General features: G+C 40.0%; 1 protein-coding gene across 2 annotated transcripts in view; it reads left to right on the top strand.

Moving 5' to 3' along the window:
• Positions 1 to 25,646, top strand: part of xpo4 (exportin 4) — an 88,993-nt gene that overhangs the window by 28,219 nt on the left and 35,128 nt on the right. For both annotated transcript variants that reach the window (XM_080197330.1, XM_080197329.1), the window contains exons 7-10: positions 5,460 to 5,617; positions 5,825 to 5,999; positions 10,512 to 10,688; positions 22,818 to 22,960. In XM_080197330.1, coding sequence (XP_080053456.1) covers positions 5,460 to 5,617; positions 5,825 to 5,999; positions 10,512 to 10,688; positions 22,818 to 22,960 — 653 coding nt within the window. The remainder of the gene's footprint in view (positions 1 to 5,459; positions 5,618 to 5,824; positions 6,000 to 10,511; positions 10,689 to 22,817; positions 22,961 to 25,646) is intronic.

Raw genomic sequence — 25,646 nt, 5'->3', positions numbered from 1 at the left:
TCCAAACAGTTCTGTGCTTGTAGCTACTCCACATGTACTGCAGCAATCCAAGAAGTCAACTCGCTACTACTTTCTCATGAGCAATTGTGGGTGGGCAATAAATGCTAGTTTGACCAGCAACACCCACATTTAATGAATGAATAAAAGAAACATGATTTTCTAGTCACACTCACAATCTGTCTTGCCATCTTCAGAGATTGATGCAGGCTGCCAGAGGCAATAGTAGAGATGGGTACAATTTTGTCTTTTAGAAAGCATTTAGATAGTTACATGAGTATGATGGGTATAAAGGGGCAGTTGGGATTAGTTTAGGGGTTTAAAACAAAGGGCGGTATGGACAAGTTGGGCCAAAGGGCCTGTTTCTATGCTGTAAACCTCTATGACTCTATGACATGCAACAGCCAGATCCCTCTGTCTCTAGGAATCTAGATTTATGTCATTAAATTAATATTGCCTCTGCCTTGCCTTTCTGGCAAAATGCATCACTTCACACTTTTCTGTATTAAATACCATTTTGGGCTACTTGTCTACCCAGTCTGCTAGCTAATCCATGTCTTGTTACATTGATTTGTATCATCCTCTTTGTTTGCCTGTCCTCCAAGTTTGCTATCACCGGCAAATTTTGAAATTTTTGGTCTCCCAAGTCATTTATTTATATCAAAAAGGCAGTGATCAAAGCACTGACCCATAGGGATGATCACTTGCTACCATCTCCAGTCAGAAAAATAAACATTTACCATGACTCATTGTTTTTCTGTAAATCATTTTTTATCCAAGCTGACAGACTTTCCCATTCCATAAGCCTCAATTTTGTTAACCAGCTATTTATGTCAAATGCTTTCTTAAAATCTATATGGATAACATCCATTGCATCCCCTTCATCAATTTCATAAAAAAGCTAAACTAAATTTACCAAACAAATCTCTGCTGACACTCCTTAATTAACTCAAACCTCTCCAAGTGCCTGTTGATTTCCCCCCCCGATTATTGTTTCTATTTCTCTCCATCACTGATGTTAAACTGACTAATCTGCAGCTATAAGGATTGTCCCCACATGCTTTCTTGAATAACATGTCACATACTCTCCAATCCTCTGACATTACTTCTGTATTTGGGGAAGATTGGAAGATTTTGGCAAGCCCTCTGGGTATCTCAATCCCAACCTCCTTTAGTAACCTGGGATGCAAGCCATCCAGACTAAGCAACTGACCCACTTTTCCCATAGCCAACTTTTCTATTACCTCCTGTCACTCAATTTTCATCTCATCTATTACCTCTATCATTTCTGTCTCCAGTGATATTTTATCAGCTTCTGCTTCCTCGGTAAATATAAAGTACTCATTAAGTATTCTGGTCTTGCCCTGTGTCTCTAAGTATATATCACCCGCTTTGTCCCTAACTGGACCCACTCCATCTCTTACTACCCACATATTATTTGCATACTGGTAGAAGATTTTTGGGATCCCTTTTATGTTAATTGCCATTATATTCTCATTTTCTCTCTTACTTTCCTCTTCACTTTCACTCTCAATCTGTTTCATTTGACCTGGTTCTTGAAGAGTTAACCCAATATGCATTGTACATCTTCTCTCCCTAATTGTCCAAAGAGCTCTGGCTTTGGTCCTCCACCTTACTCCTTTTGTTCAGTTACAGCTTTTCCTGTTGGGTTTTTTTATTCCATTTTACTCTGACTAGATTCCTTCTTATCGCGTTGAAATTAGCTCTTCCAATTTAGGTCTTTGTCTTTAGATTTGAATTCCTTGTTCTTCTGCATTATTAATCTAAACCTTACTATACAATAAACACTCTTACCCAAGTGTTTCCACCACTGACACTTGCACATCTTTTCTGATTTCCCTGCAGATTTGCTGTTCTACTTTGTTCTGGCAATTTGGAGACACCTAGAATATACCCAGTCATGTAGTCATACCCTTCATGCTCCTCAACGCTAACCAAATGGTTAGAGTTGACCCCTCAAGGACATCATCTTTTTCCAGCACTAATTTCCTCCATAATCAGTCCTGCCATCCCACTTTTCTTTTATCCTTCCCTATTTTTTCTGAATATTTTATATTCTTGAGTTTAGCATCCAATCCACATTATTTGAAGAGATGTTTCTTTATTACCACATGGCTCTTTGTACTTTTAGCTCACCAACTTTCTTCACCACACATTGTAAATTTAAATACATGCATTGTAAAACTCATAGTGCTTCTTAGTCCCTACCTAATGTGGTACTACTCCCTTTTCTAGTACTGCCCAACAATTTCACTTCATGTATCTTTTCCTTTTTTTCACTTCTCTATGCTGTTGCCCAACCCCTGGCCAACTTAGTTTAAATCCCCCCTAACCAGTCCAGGAGGTTAGGGAGAACAGCAGTCCCAGTCCTGTTGTGATGCGGTGTATCCTTTGTGAATAGGTGCCTCCTGCCCCAGAACTGGTCCCAATGTTCCACAAATCTGAAACTCCTCCCTATTGCGCCATGCATCTAGCCATGCACTGACCTCCCTATCTTCCTATTTTTGCTTTCTCTAGCCTGCAGTACTGAGAGTAATCTAGAACTATTTCAAAGTTGTACTTTTTAACTTCCTCTTGACTCCTAAAAATCTGACTGTAGGACTCCATACCCGTACCGTCATTGGTACTTAAGGCTAATTACTTTCCTTGACCTGACACCAGGAAGCCAATACGCCATGAAGGAATCCTAATGCTGATTACAGAAATTCCTGTCTGTCCATCTGATTATGGAATTTCCTATAATCAGCTCTTTTCTGTTCCTTCCTATGCAGTTCCAAGCCTGTTAGTGCCACATTCTGAATTGCTCTTTCAAGTGGCATCACTCCCGGCAGTCTGAGAACATGCTGCCATCTCCCATACCTAACAAGAATCTATCTCCCTTTGCCTTAAAAATATTCAATGATCCTGCTTTAAGAGTGACATGCACCCCAAGGAGTCCTGAATTGCCAGTCTTCCTATCCTTAGGAATGCCAGCCATCTGATATCCTGAACTTGTACTGTCTGTGAGGTGGCCACCTCCTGAAACGTACAGTCTAGGAAAAACACATCCTCACTGAATGCTGCATATTGATTCCAACTGCACCTCAAACTTGGAAACTTTGAGCTCATGCAGAAGGAGCTGGAGGCATTTCTGACATACGTACTGCAAGACATGTGAAAAATGTCCTTAAAGCTCCCACATGGTATAGGAATTGGAAGCAGCAGTCTCGGGTACCCATCCACGATCAATAAAATATTGATTACCTCTTTTACAATCTAGTTAGTACCTTGTTTATACTATTTTAATGTTTCTGGGCCTGCTCTTGCTAATACTGAGTTCACCTACTGATATAATCATCCTGATTTGAAATTTTTAATTTCCCTGCTCCTACTTTGAGTGAATGCCCTAATTTAGAAAGAGAAAATGAGAAATATTCAACAACCAATCACTTATCTGCTTTCCAGAAACGCCATATTGCTTTTTTAAAAATGAGGTTCGTTGGCTCTGAATCACCTGAGCGCACTCATCCTATTGTTAGTCTATCTTCTTGCTGTCAACCTGATTTTATCCTTGTGTTACTCTCATTGTTTTTTCTTGCATTTGGGACTGCTTTTTTATCATTGTGGCAATCTTGCTGTGTTCTTGCTCTCAGCCCATCCTGTCACTGGTCTTGCTGTGTCATTTCTAAAACAAAACTATGTGATAACCTCTTGTTAGATGCATGGATTAAAGAATTATATGATGTTTGTCACAGGTCTTAAACTAATAAATATTGGATGCATATAGTTTCACACCACTGAAACATAATATGGTTGTAACTTTGCAATAGTACAAACTGTTGTGCTTTTTTAAAAATGTATTATTTCACAATGTTGGTGTTGCTGACTAGGCCAACATTTATTGCATATCTCTAGTTGCCCTTGCAAAGGTGGTGAGCCACAAAGTTTAAATTGGCAAGCAAGTGCAATAGTTGAAAGTGTCTAAAATCATGGCGGTAGAGACACCAACTTTTTTTCCATCACATGACTGACCAGGAATCACTCCCACTCCTACTGCCTGCCATTGACGTATGTTGGAAGGATTTGGAGGTTGGTTACTCAACCTATTGGCTGTGTTATGATTGCAATGTTCTTGGCCATCAACCCGTGGGGTAGGAGTCAAACCCCTTCTGGGTCAGAGATAGGGCTGCTACCTAATGCACCACAAGATCTCTCGTTCAGCAAGTAGGAAATTCAAAATTCAAACTTCCAGTGGCAGCTTGGGCTTTTTATAAAGTCATTGCAGCACAGTGTTCATTGTAAGAATCCAAATATAACACTTTATCAGTTGTGATTGACTGAACTGAGACATTTTTACATGGATGAAACTAATAGTGCTTTACCATGTAATCCCGTGTAAGTCTGTTTTTGGAAAGAAATGCTGTAATTTCATGAAGAAAGTTGCATCATATAGGTGATGGCTTATCAGACTAGCCCTGTAGTTGACTAATGGATAGGATGCTTCCTGCCATTATCTCCTTTGCATTGAGACTTCTGCCATGCATTTCATTTCTGCCACGTTTTAATACTTTTGCATTGAGATTTACTGGCAATGCAGTAAAACTGACTTGTAGTTGGAGTATATTTAATATTTTTTATTATTGACAACATGACAGTAGTTTAAAGCCACTTTAATTTTTATCCTTGGCATATTAATGCTAAAAACAGACGTCTGTACTTGCCAGAGCTCTTTGCAATTTGTCACCGATTTATACTGAATGAAAGGACACTAAATCAACAATCTGCTGATGAATTGGCTGTAACTATTCTAATATTTTGTAATAGCAATGCATAACTATCAGTCTCAGTTCTCAAACTAAGATGTTGTTAAATATACTCTTTGCTCCTCCACACCCTTCCCTTGATTTTGACTTTTATTTGGGCAGTATTCTGATGTGTGACAAATATACAAAGGGACATTTTTTTTTTCAAAAAGCCTTGTTTGTTGGTTTTAAAAATTGGTGACTTGTAAGGTTCAGTCATACAACACGCATCTAGTCTTGTAGTAAGGCCATATAATTGCCAAGTTTAGTACGATTGATTTTAGACACTTTCAACCATTGCATTTGCTTGCCAATTTAAACTTTGTATGTCACTATCTGTTGACATGTATGTGTAGCAAGTGGCTCAAGAGATTGTACGTAAAAGTATTATATGCCAACATTTTGCAAATGTCTGGCTGGATCTGATAGTTTGCTGTTAGTTGAACACTGAACAATGGGCAACCAATCAAAGAACAAATTTCCTTTCTTCTTATGACTTTTGGATATGAGAAAAAACATTGTGAGCAACAGCTTACCTGGCTTTGCATTGATTTTTATCTGCTGTGATATAGATGAGAAAGCACAAGACTAATAAACCTCTATACGTCCAAACTTTTAATACGTATACTAAAAGCTAAAGGGGACTTTTTTTCCTTGAAGGTACATCGTAAAATCAGAGAAGATTCTGACATGGCCCAGGACTCGTTGCAATGCCTGGCACAGCTGGCCTCCATCCATGGACCTATATTTCCTGATGAGCGAGCACAGGTGGATTACCTGGCTCATTTTATTGAAGGATTACTCAATATGATTAATGGGTATGTTTAGAAGTTATAAAGCAGCATTATGTCTTTACTGAATATTTAGGGAGTAATTTGCTTCTGCGATAGTTTAATCGCAAATCAAAAATTGTAAATATAAATCAAACTAACTGACTTGAGTAAATCAACGTGTTATTTTGTATTTTGACGTTTTTGTTGTTCATGTTTTATGGAAGTTGACGTCTAGCCCATTTAATTTTCTAGGATAGAAATTGAGGATTCTGAAGCTGTGGGAATTTCTAATGTTTTGAGCAACTTGATTTCAGAGTTCCCACGCAGTATCTTAACTGCCATTCCAAGTGAACTATTTTCTTCTTTCATAAACTGCCTCACACATCTCACCTGTTCTTTTGGACGGAGTGCTGCCTTGGAAGAAGTAGTGAGTGTATTTTATTTTACTGTAACTTGTTTTACCTTTAACTTCTGACTTGACGATAAACAGACACTGCACTATTGACACGTTTCTAGTGCTTTTTAGGTTAAGATGGGGGCTGGGCCTGAGTAAATTGCTCTTTTAGAGAGTTGGTGCAGACTCTATGGGCAGAATAGCCATCTGCACTGTAGGGATTGGCTGCCTCCTTCACTGTAAGGATTCTGTGATTCAAAAACTGCAAATTTGCTGCAAAATTGTTTGAGAATAGAGTAGAAAAATGCATAGACTGACCAACTCCAAAATGGTCTGAATATTGCCAGTATGGTTAGGATATTAATCCAAGTATACTTACTAGTACTTAATAGTAAATTACATAACCAAAAGTTCTGCTGCATGTATTTGTGTGGCAGGTACTGTTTTATTCAGAAGAGAGAAAAACATTTTATGATATTCTTGGCTCTTAATAATTTAACATTGTCATGCAAGTCAGAGGAATTTGCAAAAAAAAGTTGGAAGTGAAAAATGGCTCTTCCAATGGCTTGACTGGTTACAGCATTGAATAGCTGGGCTACACAGATTGAAACCTGCTGTGCTGAGTTGTTGGGGTGGCATGAAGTTTGCAATTAATGATCTATGTTTCAGATTATTAATAAAACATTGATTGCTAGTCAAAATCAACCATTTCCTGAAATAATTAATGTAGATATTGATTGAAGGCAAGATTAGACCTGGTTCAGACATCTCCTGCAGTTAGTAACCTGCTTGCATTCAGTCTGAACCTGTTCTAAATGGCTGTTTTAACAGGATACTAGAAAGTGTATGAGTCCCAATAAACCTAAGCACCTTTTACGCAAAATGCTTTGTGGCTGTAATTTGTTTTTTTTTAACTTTGAATGGAAACTGTATCCTGCTATGGACAGCATGGTGGCACAGTGGTTAGCACTGCTGCCTCGCCAGTGTCCCAGGTTTAATTCTGACCGCGGGTCACCATCTGCGTGGAGTTGGCACATCTCTCCCCGTGTCTGCGTGAGTTTTCTCCGGGTGCTCCGGTTTCCTCCCACAGTCGAAAGATTTACAGGTTGGGTTGATTGGCCATGCTAAATTAACCCTAGTGTCGGGGGATAGCAGGGTAAATGTGTGGGGTTACAGCGATGGAAAGATGGTAGGAGTGGAGGGCCTGAATGACATTATTGTTACTAGAGAGGCGGTGCTCGACAGACTGGAGGGACTGATTGTGGACAAGTCCCCAGGACCGGATGGATTGCATCCGAGGGTTCTGAAGGAAATGGCGGAGGTGATAGTGGATGCCTTGGTGATTATTTTCCAAACGTCGCTGAATTCCGGGGAAGTGCCGGAAGATTGGAAAACGGCTAATGTTACGCCATTGTGTAAGAAGGGTGGCAAGCAAAAGGCGGGGAATTATAGGCCGGTTAGTTTAACGTCTGTTGTAGGAAAAATGTAAGAATCCGTGATCAAGGAGAAAATAGCGAGGCATCTTGAGAATTGTTTGGTAGAGCAGACGCAGCACGGTTTCGTTAAGGGCAAGTCGTGTCTGACGAATTTATTGGAGTTCTAATGAGGATGTGTCTAGGGCGGTGGATAGAGGAGAGCCAGTGGATGTGGTCTTTCTTGATTTTCAGAAGGCGTTTGACAAGGTGCCTCACGAGGTTATTGCAGAAGGTCAGGGGCATGGAGTTGGGGGTAGGGTGTTAGCGTGGATAGAGGATTGGCTGTCAAATAGGAGGCAGAGAGTGGGGGTCAATGGGTGCTATTCGGATTGGCGGTTGGTGACTAGTGGAGTGCCCCAGGGGTCAGTGCTGGGGCCTCAGCTATTTACCATTTATATAGATGATCTGGAGGAGGGAACCGAGTGTATGGTGTTGAAATTTGCTGATGACACCAAGATTGGTGGAACGGCAAATTGCGCAGAGGGTGTGGAGAGTCTGCAGAAGGATCTAGATAGGCTGGGCGAATGGGCCAGGAACTGGCAAATGGAATTTAATGTTGGCAAATGTGAGGTTGTCCACTTTGGTAGGAATAATGGTGGGAAGTACTATTACTTACGTGGCGAAAAACTGCAGCATGCGACGGTGCAGAGGGACCTCGGGGTCATTGTGCATGAGTCGCAAAAACCCAGCCTGCAGGTGCAGCAGGTGGTCAGGAAGGCAAATGGGATGCTGGCCTTCATAGCGAGGGGGATTGAATATAAAAGTAGGGAGGCCTTGCTGCGGCTGTGTAGGGCACTGGTGAGGCCGCAACTGGAGTACTGTGTGCAGTTTTGGTCGCCGCACTTACGCAAAGATATTTTGGCCTTGGAGGGAGTGCAGAGGAGGTTTACTAGGCTGATTCCGGTGTTGAGGGGGTTGAACTATGAGGAGAGGCTGTATTAGCTAGGCTTGTACTCGTTAGAGTTTAGAAGAATGAGGGGAGATCTCATTGAGACGTAGAAGATGTTGAATGGGATGGATAGGATAGAGGTGGAGAGGCTCTTCCTGCTCAGAAAGGACAGTAGGACTAGAGGGCACAGCCTCAGGATAAAGGGGGGGTGGTTTAGAACGGAGTTGAGGAGGAACTTCTTCACTCAAAGGGTGGTGAATCTCTGGAATTCTCTGCCCGTTGAAGTGGTGGAGGCTGCCTCGCTCAATATTTTTAAGACGCGGGTTGATAGGTTTTTGATAGGCAAGGGGATTAAGGGTTATGGGGAGAGGGCGGGAATGTGGAACTGAGCCACGACAGATCAGCCATGATCTTATTGAATGGCGGGGCAGGCTCGAGGGGCTAGATGGCCTTCTCCTGCTCCTATTTCTTATGTTCTTATGAATAGGGCCTAGGTGGGATTGTGGTTGGTACAAACTTGATGGACCGAATGGCCTCCTATACTGTAGGAATTCTATGATTCTATGTAGAGAGGGCTTTCACTAAGTTTTAAAGAAGGAGTTTGAAATGTTAGTAATGTTACACAGACCAATAAAGGTATTTTCCAATTTACAGAATAATTAGTATCAGCACACCACCATTTTGTGTGCAAGAATGTTGTGTCTTTGCAGTTTGTGTCAATTGTACATTGCTGTGATTTCTTGTAATGGATTCCTTGCCCATTTCATCTCTTTACTTTTCTCTCAACTTGTAAAATTTAATGTTGATGTTCAGTAAGACTATCAATATTTGCAGCACATTTTAGTATCATTCATACACGGTTCTAGCTCCAGATGTGTTGACTAGAGAAAAGTGCCTACTAATTTCTGTGTTTTGGTAACATTCCTACTGGCTGTAAAATGTATTTGTAACGTGAATCATATAAAAAATAAGTAATTTTGTAATGACAGGTCATTAAGAGAAGGTTTAGGAATCAGTTACGCATATACTTTTATAAATCACTAAGTGCTTGAGTTTCCAATATCATTGAAGATTACTTCCCAAATAGGAAGGATTAACAGGCAACCTGATTCTATCTTCACACTACTGCTAGCCACCTCACATTGGCAGGAGTTTGCAGGCATTCTCAGAGAGTGGTCTGTAATATTATGGGAAAAAGAGAAACTAGGATATAAAGCGCAGTTAACGAAGCTAAAAATGTAGCTAGGTAAGTAAGTGGACAAAGTGAAATCCACAATTCTGTTGTAAGGATAAATGAAAATTCCTGCTCTTGCATACACTGGCATCATTTCAATTTTGCTCAGACAGTATTGTATTGGCAGTCTCTTTCACATAAGTTGAGTTGTACCTTTTTTATTGTGTAATGACTAGTTTCTGCACTATTTTCAAAACAATGTGCTAGAAATGAAATATTAAATTGTAAATACTAACATTATGCTAGAAAGACTAATGTTCCTTCAAGGCATTCTCACTCCAGCTGCTATTGGTATTTGTAAAATAAACATATCCTGCTATAAATAAGACTTGTGCGTTGGTTTTAATAATCCGGGATTTAAACCCTAAGCATGCTTGTTCGTATCTACAGCATATTTTCCTTTCTAATAGGATCCATAAAGAAAGAGGAAGCTAAAAGCGACACGATAAATGAATTGACTTCATTATTTACTCACCCAAATATATGGAAGATTCAAGCTGTTCAAACTCTGAATTTAACACTTACGGTTCCTGCAGTTAGATGGCTTTATTTAGAGAATTGGTTACTCTTTTCTCTTCTGATCCCATTTCTTTCAAAGTATACAGTTGTACAAACAATATCTCACCTGACTAAATGATCAAATTTCATTTAGCACAAATTACTGAAGATTTGTTCTGCTTCAGTGCTTTACAGCGGTATCAACAGTGCAGTGCAATTCTGTAGTTTTGACCACTGATATAGGAGAAGGACATTGGGATGATCAAAAACAGGGTTTTGTTGCACTGATCTTGCTATGGACTTTCAAAACAGTGGTGGGAAATCCTTAGAACTTTTAGTTGTGGAGGTATTGTAATTTATTAAATTAATGTTATTTTTGTTCTCCATGTACTTTATATTCAATTGAGTAATTTACAAAGGGGTGACTGATGCAACATATTTATTTATAGCTGGACAAAGATGACATGGTGTATATGGAGGCGTACGACAAACTGCTCGAATCGTGGCTTACACTTGTACAAGACAATAAGCATTTCCATAAAGGGTTTTTCACTCAACACGCTGTACAAGTTTTTAATTCCTACATTCAGTGCCATTTGGCAGCGCCGGAGGGCACAAGAAACTTGGTAAGTTCTCCTTAAAAGTTTGTGTAATTTATTTTTTTCCTCATGTTTCCTCCTGTAGTGTAAAAGATGTAAATAGTTTTTTTTGAATAGCATAAATATTTTAACTGTAGTGAAGTAACAAATCTTGTATTCTTTCCCTCTGGCCATTCTCATTTTAGAGGGCTCCAATGTCACCTCAGTTCTATTGACACTTTGAAATAATCTTGCAATTAATTTAAAGATATTCTGCTTTAAACAATGTGGAGCTGCTTTAGAGCAGATCACCCAATATTATACTTGATTGGAAAATTTCCCTCTGATATTATATTGCCCTTTTATTGTTTTCGGCCTATTCTTTCCCCATGTCTCAAAGGTGTTGGCTCTGTGGGTGCAGTTGAATGAAGACTAGGTGCCTTCCAGAGGAATCATTGTTCATATCTGAGCTTTAACAAGTGACTTTTCAGGCTTTTTTGACATTTTGTGCGTATCACAGCTAAACGTGGACTTGCCCGTATGTGACCTGTGGCATGCAGTTTCCAGCAAGGTCAATGGACAAGAACAGGGATAATTTTTATTTCCTTAATCCTTGAAGGCTTAAGCCAAATATACAATTGCTATTCCCCCCGAGATTGGGTAACAACATGTATTGGGAAATGTGTGGAGAATCTTGTTCAGTTACATGCTAACTTTTATCAACTGAGCCATATGGGAGTTTTTAGCTGAAAAATCAACACTGCAATACTTGGTAGCCTCATGTCTGTGGCAGGCCTAACTTAAAATCAAATTTCATACTTAATTATGATTGCAGTTTCTACTATTCTGCATAATATGTTTCTCATGATAGGTGTGGTGTTGAAATAGACTTGGAGAGCCAAAGTAGTTTGTTAAATATCTTTTTATCAATAGATATTTCTTTCACACAATAAATTAATGTAAACTAGACTTCAGTTGTGAGCTTTCTACCTGTTCTTGGGATATGGGCACCCCTGGTAAAGCCATCATTTATTGCCCATCCCCATTTGCCCGTAAGAAGGACAAATTGTTGTTCCTCCAACATTAGGTCTAAAATTGAAATGTTTGCTCATGTTTGCAGAGTTTCTATGCCATTTGAACCTCCTCATATACTGATGTTGACCCTGTATTTAGCAAGACTCGCCAACATTCAGTCTTGGGATGGTAAGTGGCAAGTGACATTCGTGCCATGCAAGGGTCAATTAGTGACCATCTCCAACAACAACCTAATCATCTCTCCATAAGAACATAAGAACATAAGAAATAGGAGCAGGAGTAGGCCATCTGGCCCTTCGAGCCTGCCCCGCCATTCAATAAGATCATGGCTGATCTGTCGTGGCTCAGTTCCACTTTCCCGCCCTCTCCCCATAACCCTTAATCCCCTCTCTTATCAAAAACCCATCAACCCGCTTCTTAAAAATATTTAGCGAGGCAGCCTCCACCACTTCAACGGGCAGAGAATTCCAGATATTCACCACCCTTTGAGTGAAGAAGTTCCTCCTCAACTCCATTCTAAACCGCCCCCCCTTTATCTTGAGGCTGTGCCCCCTAGTCCTACTGTCTTTTTTGAGCGGGAAGAGTCTCTCCACCTCTATCCTATCCATCCCATTCATCATCTTATACGTCTCAATGAGATCTCCCCTCATTCTTCTAAACTCCAACGAGTACAAGCCTAGTCTATTCAGCCTCTCCTCATAGCTCAACCCCCTCAACTCCGGTATCAGCCTAGTAAACCTCCTCTGCACTCCCTCCAAGGCCAAAATATCCTTGCGCAGGTGCGGCGCCCAAAACTGCACACACTACTCCAGCTGCGGCCTCACCAATGCCCTATACAGCCGCAGCAAGACCTCCCTACTTTTATATTCAATCCCCCTCGCTATGAAGGCCAGCATCCCATTCGCCTTCCTGACCACCTGCTGCACCTGCAGGCTGGGTTTTTGCGACTCATGCACAAGGACCCCGAGGAATTGGGCTGCTGCTTTGACTGCTGCTGTCCATGTGGTACAGTTATATCCACAATTGGCACTTAAATTGTGGATATTGATGTTTCCATATGCATTCTGCCTTTATCCATCCAGGTGGTAGAGATTGCAATTTTGCAAGCTGCTGTCAAAGGAGTCTTGGTGATTTGCTGCAGAATATCTGCAGATGTTCCTGGTCTATAGTAGCTCCAAGATGTTAATAGTGCAAGAAAGAGTGATGGTAATGTAATTAAATGTCATGGAGAGATGATTAGATTGTTGTTGGAGGTGGTCACTAATTGACCCTTGCATGGCACGAATGTCACTTGCCACTTACTAGCCCAAGACTGAATGTTGGCAAGTCTTGCTACATACAGGGTCAGCATCAGTATATGAGGAGGTTCAAATGGCATAGAAACTCTGCAATCATCAACGAACATTTCAATTTTGGACCTAATGTTGGAGGAGTGGTAATTTGTTGAAGCATCCGATAATGCTAGGATGCTGTCTAGGAAGTCCTGTAGTGCTGCGATGATTGATCTTCAACAACCATGACTATCTTTCTTTGTCCTGGGTATCACTCAAACAGTAGCGTTTTCTTCAAATTCCCATTGGATTCAATTTTGCTAGGGTGTTTTGGTGCCATATTGTCAAATTCTGTCTTAATGACAAGGCCAATTGCTCTGACCTTACCTTTGGAATTTGATTATTTTGTGCATGGGAGCATGATGGCACATTGGTTAGCATGAATGCCTCACAGCACCAGGGACTCGGGTTCAATTCCAGCCTTGGGTGACTGTGTAGAGTTTGTATTTTCTCTCCGTGTCTGCGTGGATTTCCTACAGGTGATCCAATTTCCTCCCACAGTCCAAAGATGTGCAGGTTAGTTGGATTGGCCGTGCTAAATGTGTGGGTTTGCAGGGATAAGGCTGAGAAATGTGGTGTTGGAACCTCATTTTTAGGCATCATGGTGCTGCCATTGACACTCCTTATTGTGCCAAGAATTGATCCTCTGTGTTTATGGCTATGGTAGAGAGAAGGACTATGGGCTATGACATATCAGATTGTGATTGAATATAATTCTGCTGTTGATGGCACACAATACCTTGTAGTTTGAGCTGTGAACTCTGAATTTCGTCATTTAACATAGTGTCAATGCCATATGACATAATGGCTGGTGTCCACAGTGTGAGGATGGAATTTTGTCTCCACAAGGACTGTGTAGTGGTCTTTCCTACCAGTGCACCTGTCTCAGGTAGATTTGGGAGGATGAGATCAAATACAGTATTCCCTGTTATTGATTCGTACTATCTGCCACAGCCCCAGTCTGGCAGATATTTCCTCTGGGAGTTAGCAAGCTTGGTCAGTCAGTGGTGTTGCTGCTGATCAATTCTTGGTTCTGGGCATTGAAGTTCAGAGTACCTAGAGTACATTCTGTGTCCTTGCTACCCTCTATTTCTTCCAAGTGGAGTATTGATTCATCAGCTAAAGGAGGGCTTTAGGTGGTAATCAGCAGTTTCCTTGATGTGCTGAGGCATCATGGAGGTTGGTGGCACTGTTCCCATGGCCATTCTGTCCCCACTGAATACCATTGTGCTACCACTTTGGGTGTGTCCTGCCGGGAATAGTGATGGAAGAGTCTGGGACTGTAAGGTTAAATTTGGTGAGTATGACAAAGTGCTGTTTGGCTTGTTTGTGGAATGGCAGTCAATTTTGGTGCATGTCCCCAGTTGTTAACAAAGAGGGCTTTTCAGGATTGATGGGACTGTGCGTGTCTTTATTGTTCCTGGAGCCTGGGTTGATACCAAATGATGCGCCTGGTTTTGTTCTTTGAATTTTCTGTAATGGTTTATTACAACTAGGCCATGTAAGTTGAGTGTCAGCCGGGAGTCACACTTAGCTCAGACCAGGTAAGGACTATGGATATCTTCTCTTGAAAGGCATTAGTGAACCAGATCAGTTTTTGTGGCAATCTGATAGTTCAATGATCGTTATAGAATTTTATTTGAGATTTATTCATTAATCGAATTCACATTCCTCCAGTTGCCCTGGCAGAATTTGAACTTCTTGTCTCTGAAGCCTTGTCCAGACCTCCGGATTACTAGCCTAGTAACATTACTACCATGCTACTTTCCCCTTCCAGTCATCAAACACTGGAATATTTTCACAAAAATGTCATAAAACCTAACTACTTAAATAACTTCCAATTAACACATTGTGGTGGGTTTATTTTGACATGGTTATCTGTCAATATTTAGCTTGAGTCTGATTAGCTGATGTGGAGATGCCACTGTAGGACTGGGGCGGATAAGATGAGAGGTCACACAGCATCAAGTTATAGTCCAACAGGCTTATTTGAAATCACAAGCTTTTGGAGCACTGCTCTTTCATTTCCTGTTCACCTGAAGAAGGAGCAGTGCTCTGAAAGCTTGTGATTTTAAGCAAATCTGTTGAAACATAACCTGGTGTCATAGCGTAGAGTCATAGAGGTTTACAGTATGGAAACAGGCCTTTCTGCCCAATTTGTCCATACTGCCCTTTTTTTAAACCCCTAAGCTAGTCCCAGTTGCCCATATTTGGCCCATATCCCTCTATATCTGTCTTACCCATGTAACTGTCCAAATGCTTTTTAAAAGATAAAATTGTACCAGTCTCTATTACTACCTCTGTCAACTTGTTCCAGATACTCATCACCCTCTGTGTGGAAAAAATTGGCCCTCTGGACCCTTTTGTATCTCTCACCTCTCACCTTAAACTTATGCCCTCTACTTTTAGACACCCCTACCTTTGGGAAAAGATATTGACTATCTAAGTGATCTATGCCCCTCATTATTTTCTAGACCTGTATAAGATTACCCCTCGGCCTTCTATGCTCCAGAGAAAAAAGTCCCAGATCTTCTAGCTTCTCCTTATAACCCAAAGCATCAAGTCCCAGTAGCAACCGAGGAAATCACTTTTGCACTCTTTCTAGTTTAATAATAACCTCTCTATAATAGGGTGACCAGAACAGTACACAGTATTCCAACTGTGGCCTTAGCAACGCCTTGTACAACTTCAATAAGATGTTCCAACTCCTGTATTCAGCGTTCTGACCAATGAAACCAAGCATGCTGAATGCCTTCTTCACCATTCTGTCCACCTGTGACTCTACTTTCAAGGAGCTATGAACCTGTACCCCTTGATTTCTTTGTTCTATAACTCTCCCCAGTGCCCTACCATTAACTGAATAAATCTTGCCCTGGTTCAGTCTACCAAAATGCATCACCTCGCATTTATCAAAATTAAACTCCATCTGCCATTTGTCAGCCCACTGTCCCAATTGATCAAGATCCCTTTGCAATCTGAGATAACCTTCTTCATTGTCCACTATGCCACCAATTTTGATGTCATTTGCAAACTTACTAACCACACCTCCTATATTCTTATCCAAATCATGAATATAAATGACAAATAACAGTGGACCCAGCACCAATCCCTGAGGCACACCGCTGGTCGCAGGTCTCCAGTTTGAAAAACAACCCTCTACAACCACCTTCTGGCTTTTATCATCAAGCCTATTTTGTATCCATTTAGCTACTTCACCTGGATCCTGTGGGATGCAACCATATGCAACCATGTGGTACCTTGTACACCCTCTATACTCTTCAAAGACTTCACTTGATCCCAGCTGCCTATGCATGTCATGTGCTGCTACTGTATCTTGACCAGGGCCTCAATATCCCGAGCCTTCCAGGGTTGCCTACTTCTACCAGCCTTGCCCTTCACTCTAAGAGGAATATGCTTACCCTGAACCCTGGTTAACACACTTTTGAAAGCCTCCCACTTACCAGGCATCCCTTTGCCTTCCCACAGACTCCTTCAGTTAATTTTTGAAAGTTCCTGCCTGATACCATCAAAATTGGCCTTGCCCCAATTTAGAATTTTAACACTTGGGCCAGACCTATCATTCTCCATGGCTATTTTAAAACTAATAGAATTATGGTCACTGGTCCCAAAGTGATCCCTCACTAACACTTCTGTCACCTGTCCTCTCATCTTGATCAGCTGGGGCAGGAGTGTGTTTCAGCAGTTATTGAGAGCACTATTTTCATATGGTAACTTACCCAAAAAAATTAACATAAATCCCAAAGTAAATAATATTCTCATTGTATTTTGGGATACTTTCCTGTAAAGATGTAATGAACTTGGTCTGATAAAAGACTCCATCTAATCTGGCACAATGTAGGATAATTTTCTGTATGATATGGTGGTTTTCCTCACTTTAGTTCTATCTTTTGCCTCAGTGATATCATTTATCTTGTCAGAAAGTTGTTTGTTTATAAGAAGCAGGTTTCAAGAATGCATATGTTAACAAATGTTCCTTTGTAAATGAATTCTCAAATGTGAAACTGTGTTGTTTTAGAAGGATTTGTGTGTAAAGTCCCTTTAGGATGTAGGTGTTACCAATTGTAAGTTGGAGCTTGAATTTGCTTCATGCTACAAGTATGGTCATTCATTGTGTATCTTTAGAGATTTTATTTTTAAGTCATGTTCTCTACAGTTGTAAGTGGACGTTTTCAGTTTTTTTGTTCATTGTTGCCGGATTGGGGGAGCAGTCCTTTCATTGCTCCTTCAGTGGTTTAAATGGGGTTTGTTTATTTTTTACTTTGGGACCCTTTATGACCCTGCATGGTTAGGAGGAAGACTGGTGGCAGTCATCATGTGTTTTGGCCAGTTTCTTTTCTTTGTAGCGAATTCAAGGTTTCATTTTTTGTTGTGGCTGACAGCAGTTTAACTTTAGAAGGGATATCAAGCTGAAAAGTGCCTGCCTGTCTGTCTGTCTCTGCCTCTCTCTCCTTGGTTTTGGAAGTTCTCCTGGTTCACTGAAAGTAGGGCATCTTGCCTCCCTGGAATGGAACAGCTGCTGTTGGTGGCTTGACCAGAGTTACTCCCTGGTGTTCTGGGAAGCTGTTCTGATTTCATACTGTTCTGAGTGTATCCAGAGGGCTACTAGAAGTTACAAGGCTAAGAGGTCAGGGTTTCAATTCTCCAACCAAAGGACTCAGTTCCAGTATCATGGGAGCATTAGTCTATGCTGTTTTAAACCTATGAAAAGGGTTTTTTGTCTAAAGGAAGTTTTGTTTGATTGGAACATCTTAGATATATTTGTTGAGGGTTATACATTATCATGGTTGTTTTGTTTCTGTTTGTAATTGATAGAAGTTATTACTAATTTTCTTTCCATACATGTTAACTATATTCTTAAACAAAATTTGTTTGCTAAAACTCCCTAGTGGGTCATTTGAATCAAACCCAAGGTGAAACATATGGCTTATTCTAACCAAATTCAAAGTGCAAAACTGATGATCCAGGCGGGCTAAATAAAACACTTAAGGTTTCCAACAATTTTGAACATTGAAAGAGCTAATAAAGTTGTCTGAGTGCTTTGCATTGGGCAGTACTAAAAGAGTAACAGGTCATGAGGAAACATTTTGTGGCATGCATACTTGGGACAGATATTTGATCTTGGAATCTTTAAGATAGCTCTACTTTGGCAGTTTTCCCGAGGTCTTCCATCTCTCTACATTTGGAGCCAGGTTCTCAGACCACTGCTATATTTGCCCATTCACTTTCTCAGGCTATGCATTTTGCATGTTTTTCTGAGGAAACTAGCTCTGTATGGAAAGAGAGCAGCCATGCTTTATCCTTGCCCATCTAATATGATGTTAAGATAGCATTGAGGAATCTGTATGTAAAGATAAGGACCCTCAATTTTAAATATAGCAGGATTTGCCACTTCCCACTCTTTATAAGCTGTCTAACTCTTGTTCTCTTATACTTCTATGCGCAGTCCTCTGTTGCCTTGCGCAAACAATTTTTCATGTATAAGCCTGGATGAATGTTGGTTGTTTATTCTTGTAGGTGCAACAACGGAGTCCAGTCCTGTCCTAACAAGGTGACTTCAGCTGGGCCAGAGGTCCTCTGATAATCATTTGGGATCTTGGTTTGTTCTTTATTTTTTTCCTTTTAGCCTGGGGTTGTGCCCAGCTGAGGCTTGCTACCTCAGGCCAGTCTAAGAATTGAAGATGGTATACTCCCAATGATTGCTTTAGCGTTTTTCGAGACATTGCTGTTATTTACCCTGCAGTGAATCATCTAAGAGATAAAGGGGCACAAACATCATTCAAGGCTGTGTTTGATGTATTTAGAAGAATGCTTTCTTGTGGCAATGCACTTGTGTAACACTATCATTTACGTAATAATGTAACATGATATGTTTTCAGCTGGACGTGTAATTTAAAAAAGCGGATTATTTTGAGGGGTTTAAAATCCCAGGCCAGCCTGATCAATCAGATTCCTCAATACAAGAATGTCTAGGCTGGGGGCATGTTATTTTGTGCACTTGTGTGTTCACCGAGATGGATTGTTTAGATTCCTGACATTTTTGTGAAACTGATCTTGCCAGTCTAGTCAGTCCTTCGTGCTGAAACTTTGAATTCATTCCTTTCATTTTGTTGATATTAGTTAATATTTTCACATATATTGGAGTTCCTCCCTAAAACTAATCAGATTTTCATCTGCAGTATTTAGATGGGCTATCTGTAATATGGATTGTAATAAAGCAACAATCAGTACTGTTATTGCCTACATTTGGAGACTTTTGGATATTATTAAAAATATCTGCACACTTAGGCTGATGAAGTAACTCACAAGTGACTCAAGGGGGTCAGTTTAATGGTAGATGTTATAAGGGTGTCTTAATACTCCCCATGATATCATATAAACTGCCTCTCACCTCTTTTCTAAGGTGCCTGGCTATATCATCATGAAGTCCACTGCTCTTTTTATATTTAAACTATCTGACAACTGATTTCAGTATCTAACCCTGTGATCCATGAAGCATTTATATGAAACTGAAGATTGTTGGCTTGTGATCTTACCGTTAACACTTACTGTACTGTCAGCTATAGTGTAATGAAAAGGTATGTGTGAATACAGTCTCCTTCTCAAAAATCCTGAATATTCAGAACTCAGATTGTAATCTTTAATTTTAGATGATAAATGCATTTTCTGCTAAAATGTAAGCTTCCTTAGGAGCGGAAGTGTGGGTATATCACGATAAATCAACAGGGAACATGGGAAACTGTCCACATTTGCACTTCAATGCTTTTGCTCTCTTAGTTTGTAATATTTTAAGTCAGTAAAGACAGGTGAGACTGCAAATGTACTGCCTGTAGAACAGTATTAAAATGCATTTTAAAGTAATCTAGTTTGGATCTCTGGTTATTTCAGAGATGGTTAGATAAAGAAAATCATTTCAAAAAGCTAGCAACAATCCATTTAACATCCTTTCCTAAAAAGCAGACCTGATTCCAGAATGCTAATGCTGCTGTTGATGTGCTAATGCTGATATGTAAACAGGTCACTAGGACATGGCATGACAAAGCCCAAAATTATTGCCCTGTTCAGTCTTTTGCATTTGAGAAAGGAGAAGTTGCATTTATGCAAGCTCTGCATAAGCTCTGGCCTTTCTTAAGTATTGTGCGTTTAGAGCATAGCTGAGTGCAAATTGTGTGAAATGACAAGCAGTTTTCCTTGTCTTTGTATTTTTATCCAGGCTGAATTAGACCCCACAATGCACAAATCTTAAAATTTATTTTCTGTATTAATTATTGAGTTGTTGCCTGGATAGAAAGGCAAAAATTGGCTAAAATGAGAAGTGCATTGGTAGCCTAATGATATATGGTGTGGTTATACTGCTGTTTTTGACAGTGTGATCTACATATGTAAGAACACAAGAATTAGGACACATTGAGGCCATTCAACCCTGTCAGTCTGCTCCGCCATTTGATAAGATCATGGCTACATGACTGTAGCTTTAATTCCACTTTCCTGTCCATCCCCATACTCTTTTTATTCCCTTGTCAATCAAGAATCTAACAGCCTTAAAACATTCTTGAAGGAATACTTTAATCCATGAAGAATGACAGGGAACCTTTTGTGTAAATGAGTTGCTATGTGTGTCTTATATGTAACTTTTTAAAAGCAGATGAAGTGCACACATGCAATGGGAGTTGGAGTCATGCTCGATGACAGCTGTGATCAATTTATAATGTGTGTGTTATACAGCAGCATTGGTAGTGTTAGGTAAGAAGGGATTCAATCATTGAACACTGTGCTGACTCATTAGCTGCACCTAACATAGTCAATGGCTAGTATGTTTTTCAAGTTTAAAATCTTTTTAGATGTAGTGACCACTGTATTAGATTGAAAACTTCTGTGTTGTAGTCTCTGTGCTTTGTTGTATACAGTCATTGGAAGAACTGGGTTCAAAGGGAATGCCTTGTTTTTAAAGCAACGGAAATAAAAATACAAATTCATGCTGACTGCAGACCCCTTGCAGTTCTTCTGTATAAGCTTTCCCTGCTATTAATAGTAAAATAGATATTTGTACACATACATTATATTCATTAAAGTACATTTCCACTTCTGGCATATGGATCTATAGATTGATGAGCTATGGACTTAAATAATCTTGTTCAGGCTGCACAATGATCAACTACATTGATGCTTTTAATGTAACACAGCTTCACAGAAACATTATAAAGCAAAATATTACAATAAGCCACATAAGGAGATAGTAGTTCAAATGACCAAAAGCTTGGCCAAGTAACTAGGTTTTAAGGAGTGTCTTAAAGGAGGAAAGTGAAGTAGGGAGGAAGAGTTATAAGGGAGGGTATTTCAGAGCTTGGGGTTTTCAGGCAGCTGAAGACACAGCTACCCCTGGTGGAGCGATTTAAATTGGGGGCGCACAAGTGGCCAGAATTAGATAAGCCTAAGTATTCTGGAGGGCTTCCAGGGCAAAGGGAGATTACAGGAGTAGGAAACAGTGAGGCCATGGAGGGATTTAAAACCAAAGACGAGAATTTTAAAATCAGGAATCAGTGGAAATCAGCAAACTTGTTAACTGGTTTTAACGCAAATTATGACAAAGTAAATATTTGAATGACAGAGGGTAGAATGAGAGAGATCAGCCAGGAATGTATTGAAATTGTCAAGTTGAGGGGTAACAAAGGTATGAATGGAGGTTGTAGCAGCAGATGAGCTGAGACAGGACAAAATTGGGCAATGTTATGGAGGTAGAAATGAACCATCTTATTGATGACATGAAAATGAGGTTGAAAGTCATATTGGAGTTAAATGTGACATCAAGTCTGAAAACACACTTTTACTTTCAGACACTTACCAGAGAGGGGAATGGAATTAGTACCTAGGAAATGGAGTTTTGAGTGGGGACTAAAAGCAATGTCTTCAGTCTTCCCAATATTTGGAGGAAACTTCTGTTCATTCAGTACTGGATATCAGCTAAGCAGTCTGATAATTCAACAGAAGTGGAAGAATCCTGCGTTTGTGGCAGGATTTGAACCCGGTCTAGGTCTCTGGATTACTCATCCAGTGACATTACCATTATGCCACTGTTTCCCCAAAACAAGCATTTACTGATTTAAGAAAAAAAAACACATGCTAGAATTCAAAAATATTCAGGCCCATTTTTATTTCAATTTCAGAACAAGTTTTTTTTGTTAATCCTCTGCATGATATTGTTGTGTACGTATACTTTGCTCAATTGCTGAAGGTCATCTTCAGTTCTTTTTATTTATTCAGTTGAGGTCATTATTTATTATGTTGAACTGGATGTTGCCATCAAGTGGCAGCATATACATGAGAAAGAGGTAGAATTTCAAAAGCAGATGAGAACCATCAGGAGGGGTATATGGGTGGTCAGCAGCTTAGTAAGACTAGGATTGAGGGAGCAGGAGGTGGCATTCATGGACAAGATGAACTTGGGGAGGAAAAAAAGTAGAGCAAGATGTGAGTTCAGGGCTAGGACATGCAGGAACATTAAACAAAGTTTAACCAGGTGAAGTACTGAATGAGAAAACAAAGCAATGTGAAAATAAATCATCCAGCAAACTATGTAAAACTTAACATTAGTAACAGATTGGGAATAAGTTACATGCATGTTGTTCAGCTTAGGGGATGGTAAGAATAACAAGGCAAAAATAACTGGTACGGAGTTGAAGAATATCAGTTGATATTTAATATTTTAATTATACAGTATTACCAAAGAATTTTATTTTGGTGAAGATTTTAATAATTTTATATTTAAATATCTAACTTTTTTGTCCTTATTCAGACCACCAATGGTGTAACAACACGTGACGAGGAAGAAATTAGTGAAGTACAAGAAGATGACCGAGAGATGTTCTCAGACCAGTTGGCAAGTATAGGCATGCTAGGAAGAATAGCAGCAGACCACTGCATACCTCTGCTTATAAGGTAGGTTGAGAATTTACTGTCACAAGAATTTGGCACACTATTTATTTAAAATAAATTATCATCACGATCTTAAATTCAAATGGTTGTCTGTAGAACGCTCTTTTGAATAACTTTAATCAGCAAAAGCATGCTGAGCATGTGTTCTGGGAAGTGGTACTGCTTCTGTTTAGTCTTTCCTGGGCCAGTCAGATTGAAAAATCATCTTCGTTTTGCTTTTTTGTTATGTCTATTCCTGAAGACATTGCCTGGGGTATTGTAACATTGGTAGTTTCTCTCCAGTATCATGCCCAAGTGACAGTTATTAAAATGTCAGTCTTATTACCGCGTGGTGGTGGGCTATCCATCTTGGGAGAAGTCATAGAATAGCACAATTCCAACCTAACCTGACATCTACACACCGTACTTCATGGTCTACAGATAACAGTTAGGAGTGAAAACCTAGGCCTATTTTCCCATCTTTAACCAAGTATAACAACTTAAATTTACAAAGCTTCTTTACCATAGCAAACAGTCCAAAGACATTCATCATTTTAAGGTACCTTACATACTACCCTAATTTAGACCATCTAATTCAGTAGTTTGAGGATTGGATCGGGAACATTTGGAACAGAAGACAATAGATGTCTCTGGGGAGAGGGCATGGCAGTGGGATTATTTTGGATTACTCTGGAAAAGAGCAGGTATATACATGGTGAGCCAAGTGACAGTCCATTGTGTTATATGCTTATGGTTCTTTCAAATTAGTGACTGCAGTGCCATGAATTCCAGTGAAGAATTTTGGGCCACAATTTCTCAGGTGTGTCAATCATAGTTGGATCACCACTTCACTCCTTTTTAATTCATTCAAGTTGGAAATGAAGCCAAGCCTTTTTTGGAGCACTAGCTGCCAATAAAGCAAGGAACAGAAGTTCTGGGCCATTAAAAATAATCTTTTGTGAAATGTAACTAGACAGATATCTCATTTGTCAGCTTTCCATTATCCCTTTGATGTGTACATATAGAAGAATCAGCTATTACGATGGGATTGGGACAGTCAACTGGCACAGAAACATTAGGATGTAGTCAGAATGTAATCTGATCCCATCAGGTTGGAATGATTTTATAGTGCAGACAACTCTAAATAGCACGCACATTTCCTATAATGCGTTGGACCTGATGACCTTCAGCAGTTGAGCAGAGTGTATGTTCAGATAGCACAAGGACATCATGTAGAGTATTATCAAAAAAGATTGTTCTGAACTTGAAAGAAAATAGACCTACTGATAATTTTTGAATGCTGGTATTTGTTGTTTTTTCTTCTTAAGCCATTAAGTGTTTATTTTGGGGTAACAGTGGCATAATGGTAATGTCACTGGATGCGTAATCCAGAGACCAAGACCGGGTTCAAATCCTGCCACAATAGCTGGTGGAATTTAAGTTATAAAATCTGGAATTTAAAAACTGGTCTCAGTAATAGTGACATTAAAACTGATGCTGATAGTAGTAAAAATCCATCTGTTTCTTGAGCGAGGAAATCTGCTGTCCTTACTTTACATGTGACCCCAGACCCACAGTAATGTGGTTGACTATTAACAAACCCCAAATATTTTTGGAGGATTTCTCAGCTGACTACTAACTATAAGGTCTGCTTATAGTTCTCCTCTCTCCTTCGCAAAGGCAAATCTTCCAGAGTCTTTTGAGTGCCATGGGAAGCATCTCATCAGTCAGAGACTCTCCTGGCTCTTGCATTTCACCTGCAAGTTTTCAGAAAACTTGCAACTGCTTTCTCTCTGACCATGCCAGCTTCAACCTTTATCTTTGTGAGACCTTCCTTCCTCTCTGTCCAAAAACTCAAGAGCTCGAAGACCTGCCCATAGTTAGCCCAACTACACCTGCCGTTGTTTTCGGGTATGAATATTTTGCACCTTGCTCCAGTAGCCAGCAGTTAATAAAAGACACAATGTTCAACTGTGTTCTGAATGGTAAGTGAGAGCTAGCATGTTGCATCATATTACACAAATCATCATTCTCAACAATCATTCTGATGAAGTGAAAGAGTAAAGGTGTTGCTTGAAACTGGTGGATAAAAGCCTAGAAGCTGTAAGAAGAGCTGTCTGACAGAAGCAGCATGACCTGGACAACATTTAGGCAAGGGCTGCAAAGTGGTAAACAACATTCATGGCACACAACTGCCAGGCAGTAACCATCTCAACAAGAGAGAATCCAACCACTGCCCCTTGACATTCAATGGCATTACCATTGTTGAGGCCCCCATTATCAACATCCTGTGGGGGATTACCATTAACCAGAACCTGAACTAGACAAGTCATATAAATACAGATGGCTATGAGAGAGTAGGTCGAAGGATGGGAATTCTGCAGTTAGTAACTAACCTCCTGACTTCCCAAAGCATTCCACCATTTACAAGATACAAGTAAGGATTGGAATACTGTCCATGTGCCTGAAGAGGGTAGCTCCAACAACACTTGAGAAGCTTGACACTATCCAGGATGATGCAGCCCACTTGATTAGCATTCTATCCATCATCTTCAATATCCATTCCCTCTACCACCAACGGCACTGTGAGTGTACCTACAACACATTGACTAAGGTGGTTCAAGAAGGCAACTCCACACCACCACCACCTCAAGGATAATTAGGGATGGATAATAAAGATGCTGGTCTAGCCATCGACATACATATCCTG

This window comes from Carcharhinus amblyrhynchos, chromosome 10 (assembly GCF_965287045.1).
Source record: "Carcharhinus amblyrhynchos chromosome 10, sCarAmb.v2.hapA, whole genome shotgun sequence".
Classification (NCBI taxonomy): domain Eukaryota; kingdom Metazoa; phylum Chordata; class Chondrichthyes; order Carcharhiniformes; family Carcharhinidae; genus Carcharhinus; species Carcharhinus amblyrhynchos.
This window is presented reverse-complemented; position numbering and strand designations above follow the sequence as displayed.